At 50.0% G+C, this 12,184-nt stretch overlaps 1 protein-coding gene across 2 annotated transcripts; it reads right to left on the bottom strand.

Annotated features, from left to right (window-relative positions):
* Positions 1–646: 646 nt before the first annotated feature.
* Positions 647–10,126, bottom strand: AKR7A2 (aldo-keto reductase family 7 member A2). 2 transcript variants are annotated; one of them, XM_034753423.1, is made up of 7 exons: positions 9,835–10,126; positions 7,299–7,486; positions 6,637–6,741; positions 4,659–4,755; positions 3,750–3,849; positions 1,898–2,027; positions 647–1,264 (listed from the first exon to the last, which is right to left on the bottom strand). In XM_034753423.1, the coding sequence occupies exons 1-7, from the start codon at positions 10,118–10,120 to the stop codon at positions 1,103–1,105; spliced, it is 1,068 nt and encodes a 355-aa protein (XP_034609314.1). In that variant the 5' UTR covers positions 10,121–10,126; the 3' UTR covers positions 647–1,102. The 2 variants fall into 2 exon arrangements, with proteins under 2 accessions (XP_034609314.1, XP_034609315.1); XM_034753424.1 differs by having other exon boundaries at positions 7,299–7,481; positions 9,835–10,124.
* Between the last annotated feature and the right edge of the window lie 2,058 nt (positions 10,127–12,184).

Here is a 12,184-nt window from a genome sequence, read left to right as displayed (position 1 = left end):
TGCCTGTGGAAAATTCCACCGGAGGTAAGACTAGGGTTGTCAGCCCTCCAGGATTGTTCTGGAGCCTCCAGGAATGAAAGATTAATCTTCAATTAAAGATTGTCATGTGATGAAACCTCCAGGAATACCCAACCAAAATTAGCAACCCTAGGACTGGTCTTGTGTACGACATCCACTGTTCAAGTGGGTTATCTTGAACAGAACTGAGGAAGTTACGTAGCTAGACTGGAGTAAACAAAGTGCTATTTAAACAGTTACTTAATGGGCAGGATAGTTCCCATTCTTGAGCCAAACTACATTAAGGTTATTCCTGCAGTTCTACTATTTAACAAAACGTGTTTTAGGAAGCCTGCACCTGGGCTGAAATCTTGATGGCTTAAGACAGTTTCAGAAGGCCTAGTCTGCGCTTTGAAGTTCCTCTCTCAACTTTAGAGAGGCTCATTTTCACAGCTCTTGCCTTGGAAACAGAGCAAGTAACTGGGCTAAAGTCCCTTCATGAGTGAACAGCACAAGCAAAATTGGAACCTGCACCCTTCCTAAAGGAACTCCATCGCTTTAAGCACAACTATCCTTGTAACTGCTACTGTGATTGGGTTTGGCTGTTATTAAAACAGCTTTAAGCAGAAATTCAAAACAAAACCCAAAATTCAATTAAACAGGCATGGCCTGAGTTAGAAAATGCTTTATTCTGACAGCTGATTGAAGACAAATATCCACATTCCTACTTGGAGACTTCACGAATTACATCACTGAATCACAACACTATTTTGTGTGATCAGGTGAAAATAGGAGCTGCCCTATTAAGGGACATTCTCGACAATTATGGCTTTTAATTTTGTTTCAGGAAAAACCAGACACCTTATGGCTTGGACACCATGTGCAGCTACCATTAAGTCAGCATAGAAACAGTGAGGCTTGTGATTGTACGACGAGCTTCAACTCTAGTGCAAGGAAACCCCAACGTGGCACCCATATGTTCACTACCTGGAACCCATGATCCAAGGGTGAAGTTTCCTCTGAAATGCTTTAGGAGGAGTTAGGAGGTCTCAGATGCCAGGATACTTGGTTACCATCCCCACACTAAATTTGTTACCCCCATTTTCTAGCGGAAGTAGTTGGGACAGTCATGTGCCACTAGGTGCCAGGCTTTATCAAATGCTTCCACCACAGCTGGGAGCAGAGGGCCCTCTTCACTGCACATGAGGTTCTGCTGCAGCTGATCCATGTTGGACATCCCAATGATCACTGCATCTCCAAGGGCACCCTGCAATGGAAAGGGAGGAGTTACCTTATAGGAAAACCAGCTTGCCTCCCATCTTGTAACATACATCAGACTTCAGCTCTGTTTGTCTTTCAGCTGAATGTTGCTCTTTGGCAACTACTGGATATTTGGGGAAATATGTCGTAACTGCAGTCCTGTTAACAAGGCCAGAACTCAATGTGCTGTCACTGACTCCAAGTCTTGCCAACCCCTCAAAGGCTGCCAATTCATGCTCTGTGGGTGGCCAGAGGGATGTTTTGAGGGAGGAAGAGAACATAACCATTAATTTCCTGGCCAAATGAAAAGCCAGTTTATCACCTCATGAGGAAGTGGCTGGCTGAGAAAAGTCAAAACTAGAGCATCTGGCATTTAACATCTACCACTTTCCTTCAGGCCACGGAGACAAAATACAGAAGGAAGTGTGGAGCCGATTCTCTCCTATACTCTGCTGCGTGTAACGGCCTGGCATTGGAAGACCAAAGCAATGTTTCAAAAAGAACAGAGCAGTAGGGTCTGAATGGATTAAAAGACAGATTTCACTGTTGATGTACTGCAACTGGAAAAACCAAAGAAATCCAGTGGCAGAGTTCCTGTTCTGTTGGACATACCACCCGTCTGTTAAAGTCAAGCAATTACCTGAAGTTTGGAGTGGTTGTACATCCAGCGTAAAGCAGCTGAAGTTAGGCTGGGGGGGTTAGAGCCATAAGCCTCCCCTAATGCTTTCTCTACCAGGGCAATGGCTTGGAAATGGTGCTCCTTCCAGTATCTGCAGCAAAGGAGACATTAATGGAGCATTCATTTTACTAACTCAACTATCTCTGGCTTCTTCTTATGACTCAGACATGGCTCCATACTGCAGGCAAGAGAACGAAGGGGCATTCCTACCTCGAACAGGTCCAAGACCAGTGCCTGGACTATTGCATGTACCCAACGCAGCCCTCATGGCCTATGCTACCCAAACAGTTTTTGGGTGATCCAAAAGGTAACCTCTCAGAGATCAGGGATGCTGCAGTCACTGTTTAACAAGCATAATGTTGCCTGTTGAGGCTTTGGAGTCAATAACTTATATTTCACTGGTGTAGAATTGATTTTATTTTTTGAAGATAGCTAGTACAATAGATTGTGTAGATACAGCAAACAAGTTCACAGCAGCCAGCTCACGCCCCTGCATCCTTTCCAGATACCAGACCATTGGTGTACTAAGGATGCACTAGATGGTAGATGGCTAGCTAGAAAAACCTGACTACCTTTTGTTGTTCTTGTAGGCCTTTCATCAAGAGCTGAAAGCACTTTGCAAACATTCAGCTTCAGCCTCCTCTATGGGAGGTCGATATCCCCATTTCACAAATGAGGAGACAGCTATTTAAGTGATTTTTGGAGGGCTACAGAACAAGTTGGTGGCAAAGCTGGGACTAGACCGGTAGTTCTCAACCAGAGGTCTGGGGCCCTCTAGGGGTCAGGGAGCAGGTTTCAGGGGGTCCGCCAAGTAGGGGCATTAGACTCACTGGGGCCCTCAGCAGAAAGCCGAAGTCCCGCTGCATGGGGCTGAAGCCCAGGGCCCTGACCCTGCCACCCGGGGCTGAAGCCGAAGCCTGAGCAATGTGGCTTCACGGGGGCTCCTGTGGCGTGGGGCTCCAGGCAGCTGTCCTGCTTGCCTCCCCCGACACTGGCCCCGGATTTATATGCAGAAAAACAGTTATTGTGGCACAGGTGGGCCGTGGAGTTTTTATAATATGTTGGGGGGGGGGAGTAAGGGGGCTCAGAAAGAAAAAGGTTGAGAACGCCTGAGCTAGACTATAGAAAGCACCCCTACTCAGTCCTCTGCTGTAATAAAGCCACCACACCTGTTCTCTTTATGATCATTAAACCATCCCTCTAGTTAACAAATTCCCACCACCCGAGTGCTGCAGGGGAGCGCCAAAGCACCACTGTACAGGGACAGTGTAAGAGTTGCTCAGCAATAACTGAGGGAGATCACCTGCCCGTGGGCATAATCACTGAACAGACTTTAGTCATTTGTATTTTCTCCTGCATCTTCGCTTGGTGATTCCTCTAGGCTGAATCAAAGGTAACGTTCTAGCCCAGGGATCCTTAACCTTTTTCTTTCCGAGCCGCCCCCCCCCCTCCCCCCAACATGCTATAAAAACTCCACAGCCCCCCTGTGCCACAACAACTGTTTTTCAGCATATAAAAGCCAAGGCCAGCATTAGGCGCTAGCAATCGGGGCAACAGCCGGGGGACCCACGCCACAGGGAGCCCTGCAAAGCTTAGTTGCTCAGGCTTCGGCGGATGGCAGGGCTTCAGCCCCATATGGCGGGGATTCATCTTTCTGCCCTGGGCCCCAGCAAGTCTAATGCCGGCCCTGCTTGGCGGACCCCCTGAAACCAGCTGGCATCCCGCCAACGGGCCCCAGACCCCTGGTTGAGAACCACTGTTCTACCCTCAGGAGAGGTCCGTCTCTCTGCCATTCTACCATCTGGAAACTTACCTGTCCCTGTAGGCCTGGGCCCAATCATTTCCAAAAAACCTGCCAGTCGGTTGGCCCGTGTCTTTATCATCATACTTGTACTTCCCTGTCAGCAGCCCTCCTGCAGGGGTTCAATGACATGCTATTGTTAGTGGCCAGGATTTTGTGGTGGATGGAATTGTACAGCCTGCAAAAAGTACTGTAACCTTGTATACCCCATGACCTCCTACAGCTCTGTACACAAGGCCTCTCCTGCAGCCCAGGCATAAACCGCAGCAAGGGAGAGGGCAAGAAGAAGTGAAACGTAGGGTGTAAAAACTCCACCTATTCAGCTCTGAGCTGCAGAACAAGCCCTTTGTAGGGAAGGGGCCCTCTGCCCTAGTAAGAGCCCTGGTCAGGCAAGAGGGACTCTTGGCATTAAGACACTGGAGTCATTACAGCTGTCATTTTACTTCGTGTAAATCTCTCTTCTGAATCTAGTGCTGGGGAAAGGTGCCAGCTTGGCAGCCCTGAAAATAGATGAACACAGCATGGGTAGCCTCTGCCTTGGCCTGCAAAGGGTCAGCTTTCATGGCCCCATTCAATCCTTCATCTCTGCTGACACACAGACTAAGGGTGGCATACAGGGATACAGAGATACAGGTAAACTAGGAAATAGATTGAGATGAACTCATTCAAGGGTGACTTACAGGTGGAGGGCTCTATAGCTCATTATCTGTTCCCTGCCCCACCCAGTCACCCCAACACCACCATTGTTATTCACTTCTAAGCCCACTGTTAGTGGTGGCAGTTTGGCTGAAGTGGAGGGAGCCCTATTCAGAGGGGGGCAGGCCAATATCCAGCCTATTTTTGTTTTATTTGGTTCAGTTCTCTCCCCCACCACCACCCCATTTAGCAGACCCTTCCTCCTCACCCTTGCCCAGCTCATACCAGCCAAAGGATTGTAGGCATAGAACCGCATTCCACAGTGTCTAAGGCACGGCAACAGCTCAGTTTCCACTTGGCGAGTGGTTGCATTGTACATGCCCTGTAACAAAAAAGAGCACTTAGAACTTCAGAGTAGGGCCTGGCTAGCTTATGGCATGCTAATGCAAGAGGAAGGGCTCCCTATTCGATGGTAAGAATCCAGAAGGCCAATAACGATCAAGACGTGTTGCCATCTGATGGCTATTTGGCCACCTATGTGAAGTGGCTCAATCCCGTTCCTAGTGGATTGTTAACCCTGTTGGCACCATTTACCTACACTCCTGACGTGCCCGTCACTGCCCTGCCACTGATCACCATGGGTGCCTGAGTGAACTGCAGCATCAAAGCTACATGCAGATTTTAACTTCCCACAACCAACTGGACATGATTTAGTAATGACAACTTCAAAGCCACATGTCTGCAGGGCAAATTAACATTCAGAAAAAAGAACAGGAGTACTTGTGGTACCTTAGTGACTAACACATTTATTTGAGCATAAGCTTTCGTGGGCTACAGCCCACTTCATCAGATGCATGTAGTGGAAAATACAGTAGGAAGACACACACACACACACACACACACACACACACACACAGAGAGAGAGAGAGAGAGAGAGAGAGAGAGAGAGAGAGAGAACATGAAACAATGGGCCATTACACAAAGTAAAACTATTTCTCCATGCTTATTTTTCCCCCCCTACAGTTCCTCCTATCTCCTTGTCAATTACTGGAAATGGGCCATTTTCATTACCACTACAAACAGTTCTTTTTCTCTCCTGCTAATAAAAGCTCACCTTAACTGACACACTATAAGGAGAGTGATATGGTAACACCCATTGTTTCATGTTCTCTGTGTATATATATATCTTCCTACTGTATTTTCCACTACATGCATCTGATGAAGTGGGCTGTAGCCCACGAAAGCTTATGCTCAAATAAATGTGTTAGTCTCTAAGGTGCCACAAGTACTCCTGTTCTTTTTACGGATACAGACTAACACAGCTCCTACTCTGAAACCTGCCATTCAGAAAAATGTGGTTCTGCTTTTCCTTTCACCTTGCCTTGTCTACAACTATTCAGAGATAAAACCAACTGCTCTGGATCTGGGCTCATGGCATTAGCAAGACTGTGCCTTTTGTATAGACAGGCATCTGCCCATGGTAACCCCTTCCAAACATCCTGAAGAAATATGTGTCCCAGCAGCAAGTTCCTTTGCAGCAGTTATTTAACCATCATTGCATAAGCACAGACTGACTCCCATTTAGCTCCATGATGTATTTGCATTGCATTCAAATCAAAAGTGCAAAATTCCAGTGGAGCTGGAATAGCCCTTTTCCTCCTCCTCCATGGATACTTTTTGTGTCATATGGAAGGAGTCAGAACAGAGAGTCCCCAGGTCACAACAGATTGGTGCCTGCTAAAGAACAGATTTCCTGGATCATTGTATGGTACTGATAAACATTACATTGTCAGTTTCACATCCCAGAAATTGCTGGAACAAATGACAGACACGTATACTCTTAACTACGTCTGAGTAGTGACCTCACTTTTCTTTCTAATTGCACTTGTCCAAAAAGGTCTTATCAGACTAAATGAAACATCTTTTTGTTCAGTGTTTGTACAGTAACTAGCACAATATGGTCCCAGTCTGAGACGGGGGCTCCTAGAAACTACCACAATAAAGCGACGGGTTCCCTGGACTCTTGCAACAAGAATAAAAGTTAAAGTTTGTGAATTTTGACTTGCTTGGGCTTTCCAAGCCACTCAGTGAGATTCTACAGCTCCAGTTTTCCCAGGAGCTGCCCTCAGTGGGTGAAGCTTCATGACATCGTCCTGGAGATGGAGTAGTCCCCACCTGAACAGCACTGGGACAGGCCCCTCTAGCTCCAGGTTGGGTAAAGCTGCAGAAGTCTGGTAGACCATATTAAATTTGCAACCCTCACCTGATACACAGTTGGAAGCACCCAGTTGTTGTACTTGCAGATGGTACAGATTTCTGCCACTTCCCAAGCTGCATAGTTCGACAGACCAAGCTCCTTAAACTTCCCCTGTAGAGGAATAGAGAGAGTATTTAATCCCAGTCTCTTGCAGAGTGTATTTACACACACAGTTTAAGATTAACAGAGTGAAACGGAGTGTCAACTGATTTTAGTCCCTAAATTAGATTCCCTTTTTTGATCACCTCCTTCTCCAAATGGGGATGAGTTACAAGATCCAAAGGGAATAAAAATGTTTCCCTTGTTTTGTTGGAATTAGAAGGGCTGGATTTACACCCTTTAAAAACTCATTTCCCTACCTGTTAATGCTAAACGCAGCACAGGACCAATTTACAGCAGGAGGCAAAAATCAGAAATCCTAAAGCCTGTTAGAACTTAGGAGATCTTATTTATAGTACTAAATGAATCACCTGGAGATACTATATGGTACCAGCTGTTTAGACCTTACACAGGCCATTGCTTTTTCTCCTCCCTGCCTGCTCTGCCCCCTCACCACTGTCCTCACACTACCCCCTGCAATGGAGAGCAGGAGAAGACACAAGTAAACCTAGATAAAACAAAACAAAAACCAAGTGGACAAAGTCGCAGGTTTGGGCCTCTGCCTTTACCTCCTTGTACAGCTCATTGCAGGCATGTAGTGTCTGTTCCACAGGGGTGTTGTGGTCAGGGGCGTGGAGATAGAACAAGTCTACGCTCTTCATCTGTAACCTCTCAAGCGATGTCTCCAGCTGAGACCTGACACACTCAGGCTTCAGAGTCTTCCCCTCCCATGGATTGGCTTTGGTTGCCATCTTCACTAAGACAGAGACAGAACCAGATTGAAAATAACCAATTTTGTATTTCATCTTTAGTAAACAGGTGAAGGAAGTATGGGGATAAGGAGGGGCACAAACCACTTAAAATCCATGCATAACATGGTACAAGCTTACAGAAGCCCCAGGCAAGACTGGTAACATCTGCAAACGGCAGTACACAAAGGGAAAGCCAAATTAGTAGGGTTACAGAATTGCTAATGCTTATCTAAATATCCACATAAGGGAACATGTAAAATCCTAGAGGCCCAATCCAGCAACCTACACACATTCTCTCGTTATTCTTCTTCGAAGGGCTGGGTGGTCACAGTGGCTGTAGCAGTTGTTTTCCCCTTACCCCTGTTCACTTGATGTATAGAGCATAACTGATTTATTTCAGAGTCAGTTCAATGGATCCCCGCTTCCCCACAATGGAGCACAAAATTAATCTGTAGTTTTAGATTGTAGACTCTCCAGACTAGGGACTATGTCTTCATGTGTATATGTACAGCATCTAGTACAATGATCCTAAATGTGGCCCCTGTGTACTACTGGAATACAGATATTGTATAATAAAGACCACTATTCTGTGCCCAAATATGGCTGCGCAAAGTTAGGCACCTAAATCTTGTCCAAGCCAAATGCATAAAGTAAACAGCATCAGTGGTGATGAGATTTTAAAGGGATTTTTCCCTGCAAACATGAAAGTGTTCCAGTAACACAGATGAGAAGTTGTTTGGAGAGAGACAGTTTTTATAAGACCTTCAAAGTGAACTCTGTCACCACCACCACCTCACGCAGAGCACATCGAGCACGAGACTCCTGAGTGCAAAGGGCAAAATAAAGCCCACACATAAGGGAAAGGGCAATCGAACAAGTGACACCTGGGCTCCGGATACCTGGGGAGCCTGACAACACTGAGTGCTTTGGGGTTCCCCAAGGTGTGCAGCTGCATAAACGCCAGTCAGTGCTGTGCCCTTTGGCAGAGGGGCCAAGGAGTGGGATGAAGGAGGGAGACAGTATGTGCACAGAGACAGGCCTAGGTGTTTGGCAGTTCCCAATGCTCTGACTAAAACAACAAGGAGTCCAGTGGCACCTTAAAGACTAACAGATTTATTTGGGCATAAACTTTCGTGGGTAAAGAACCCACTTCTTCAGATGCATGGAGTGAAAATTACAGATACAGGCATAAATATATATTGGCACATGAAGAGAAGGGAGTATTGGGTTCTCTACTCGTAAGGTAACTCCCTTCTCTTCATGTGCCAATATATATTTATGCCTGTATCTGTAATTTTCACTCCATGCATCTGAAGAAGTGGGTTTTTTAACCCACGAAAGTTTATGCCCAAATAAATCTGTTAGTCTTTAAGGTGCCTCTGGACTCCTCGTTTTTGTGGATACAGACTAACACGGCTACCCCCTGATACTTAATGTCTTGACTGTTACACCCCCCCCACACACACACACACACGCGCACCCCTAGGCTCCTGGGAGCCGATCTCTCTACCCAACACCTCATATTTGCTGCCCCAGCAGGGTCCCCGCTCCCCTCAGCATGTGGGAGGGGGAGACCCTAGATTGCACCCCCCTGCGGAGCAGCCCAGGTAAAGGAGATGGGATTCCACCCCCTTCCCCTGGAATGTGGGGAGTCCAAGCTCCCTGCTCCACTGACTGCCCATGGGAGGTGGGGGGGGGGGTAGAGAGATATTCAGCAGGGGCAGCTCCTAACTCCCCCAGTTACCCCCCCACATACGCACCTCTGCACACACATCCCATGACCAGCCCTCCAGCCCCTCTTACAGCTCCCCTGTGCCCGCCTCTCCAACCCCCCACCTTCTCTTACTCCCTCCCCCATGCCATGCCCCACCCCCAGCTCCCCAGACCCTCTTACCCCACCACCCCGCCCTCTCTTACCCCCCATCTCTCCAAAGCCCCAGCCCTCTCTAACCCCCTCCCCTATAGCCCATCCCTGTGCCCAGCTCCCCAGACCCTCTTACCCCACCACCCCGCCCTCTCTTACCCCCTCCCCTATAGCCCATCCCTGTGCCCAGCTCCCCAGACCCTCTTACCCCACCACCCCGCCCTCTCTTACCCCCTCCCCTATAGCCCATCCCTGTGCCCAGCTCCCCAGACCCTCTTACCCCACCACCCCGCCCTCTCTTACCCCCTCCTCCATCTCTCACCCCCTCCCCCACCCGAACCCCATGCCCAGCTCCCCAGACCCTCTTACACCACCCCTGCCCTCCTCCCCCATGCCCCGCCCTCTGACCCCCTCCCCATGCCCCGCCCACCGCCCCTCCGCCCTCTGACCCCCCCATGCCCCGCCCCCCCGCCCTCTGACCCCCCGTACCTGCGGGCCCGTGGCCGCCCCCCAGCAGCGCCCCCAGGATGCGCTCGGACGCGCCCCCCCCGTACAGATGCGCCGTGTCCAGCTCCCGGTGCCCCCGCTCCAGGAAGGCCCGCAGCAGCGCCCCGCTCGCCTCCTGGTCCGTGCGGCGCCCGAACTCCATGGTGCCCAGCACCGAGGCCGGGCGCTGGGCCGGGCCGCCCGGGCTTCGCGCCGACTGGGCCATGGCGGAGCGAACGTGTCGGAGCGGCCGGACAGCGACCTCCGCCCGCCGCAGTGCCAGGAGCATCCTACTGCGCATGCGCCGCTGCGCCCGCCCTAGGGAACATGGGGAAAGGACTCACTGCGCCGCCGGGCGCTAGGGACCGTCTCCAAATTCCCACCCGAGTGACAGGTTGTTAGTCACTAGAAAGGAGCGGGGCCGGCTCGCTGCGAACCGATACGTTCCCCTGCCCAGTCAGTGGCTTCTATCTTGTGTTCCCAATAGCTCCGTTTTTTTAAAACGTCTCTGTCCCTGGTGATTGCAAAGGAAACGTCCCCAATATAAAGTGAGTGTGAAGGGATGCTGTGATGTTTGCCTGAGTCTGCAGGCAGCCTGAAACAAAGGAGAGAGGTGTGAACTGCCGCAGGCACCCCAAGGGGGGCTTTAGCCCCAAACGCTAACAAAGACTATGTCTTCTCTGCAAAAAGGTGTGTTTTTACAGGCTCTGGAGTTGGGGGCTGGGATGAGGAAACCAAAAGTTTTTTTCTCTGTCAGCTGCCAGGGGATGGAGCTTCACATTTATCAGACACCTGTACACCAGTGGCTGATACAACAAAAAGGGCCCCAACTGGGTCTAGGGCCAGCACCCTGGTAGTAAACCGAGCACCCTTCCCCTCCCAGCACTTAGAGGTGGTGGGGCAGGGCTCCTCGCCAGGGTGTTGTCCCCGGACCTGTTTGATCCCCCCTCCCCCCATCACATTTCATATTTATGGCTAGTTAATAGGTTTGGTCCCCCTGCTCAGAGCAGGTCTAGATGACACATGGTAAAAAAAGTAAGGGCCTATTGCTCTCACTGTTCCTATCATTGGTAGAGCTGCACTGATGTTAGAGCAAATGGGGAAGAATTAAATAAAAAACTACATGCACGCAGACAAGCCCCCCAATGTGCCTAGTTCAAATCCTTTTAGTCCCAAAGGGACCCCTTTTAGGATACTAGTGGGGGAGGGGAGAGAACTAGTCTTTCCCTAGATAGCATGGTGGGAGGGAAAAGGGATGAGTCCCTGGATTTTTCTTCCTGGGCTGTTACTGTCCCCAGGAAGGTTGGTGGGTCTAGGCCTGAGGACCTGGAGTTTATTACACCCAGGGGTGGATTGTGTGCTTGCAATGGTGGCACTATTGCCCTAGGAGCAGGTATATGTGCCGTGGGGATGTGGGTTATTGCCCCCTGGAGATAGGTTACCACCTGGCCAGCAGTTGACCAGCATGTCTAGTTTTTTTATGGATTTGCCAGTTGCCAGAAAATTAATTAAATCTACCAGATTTTTTTTACGTGGGTTTAAAGATTTGCAGTATTATCACAATACGCTGGGATAGCTAATGTTAAAAGTTTCTGTGTCTAGCTAAAGATGCTGGCTGCAATGTTCCCATTTCTGCAGTTTAAACATAGAATATAGAATATCAGAGTTGGAAGGGACCTCTGGAGGCCATCTAGTCCAACCCCCTACTCAAAGCAGGACCAATCCCCAGACAGATTTTTGCCCCAGATTTTTGCCCCATTCAATGTCCCCCTCAAGGATTGAATTCACAACCCTGGGTTTAGCAGGCCAATGCTCAAACCAGGGCCGCCCAGAGGATTCAGGGGGCCTGGGGTCTTCGGCGGCGGGTCCCGGAGCGGAAGGACCCCCACCGCTGAGCTGCGGCCAAAGACCAGGAGCGGAAGAAGCTCCGGGGGCCCGGACCCCGCGAGAGTTTTCCGGGGCCCCCGGAGCGAGTGAAGGGCCCTGCTCCAGGGGCCCTGAAAAACGCTTGTGGCGGCCCCTGCGGGGTCTGGGGCCAATTGCCCCACTTGCCACCCCCCCTCTGGGTGGCCCTGGCGGTGCGGGTTATTGCCCCTGGAGGGGTAACTGCACACGGGGGGCTATTGCCCCAGGGGGGAATCTTTGTGCCCTGGGGGTGCGGGTTATTTCCCCTGGGGGGGTAACTGCACACGGGGGGGCTATTGCCCCAGGGGGGATCTTTGTGCCTTGGGGGTGCGGGTTATTTCCCCTGGGGAGAGTAACTGCACACGGGGGGGCTATTGCCCCAGGGGGGATCTTTGTGCCCTGGGGGTGCGGGTTATTGCTCCTGGAGGGGTAACTGCACACGGGGGGG

Source organism: Trachemys scripta, chromosome 19, assembly GCF_013100865.1.
Source record: "Trachemys scripta elegans isolate TJP31775 chromosome 19, CAS_Tse_1.0, whole genome shotgun sequence".
NCBI classification, from domain to species: domain Eukaryota; kingdom Metazoa; phylum Chordata; order Testudines; family Emydidae; genus Trachemys; species Trachemys scripta.
The sequence above is the reverse complement of the archived record's forward strand: the minus strand, read 5'-3'. Positions and strand labels throughout refer to the sequence as shown.

What these genes read in the sequence shown, in the direction of transcription:
- AKR7A2 (XM_034753423.1), bottom strand. Translation starts at nt 10,120, where the DNA reads ATGCTCCTGGCACTGCGGCGGGCGGAGGTCGCTGTCCGGCCGCTCCGA. An exon ending in GGGCGGCCACGGGCCCGCAG is followed by an intron (nt 7,487 to 9,834) that starts GTACGGGGGGTC and finishes TCTCTGTCTTAG; the next exon opens with TGAAGATGGCAACCAAAGCC. An exon ending in TGCTTCCAACTGTGTATCAG is followed by an intron (nt 4,756 to 6,636) that starts GTGAGGGTTGCA and finishes TTTTTGTTACAG; the next exon opens with GGCATGTACAATGCAACCAC.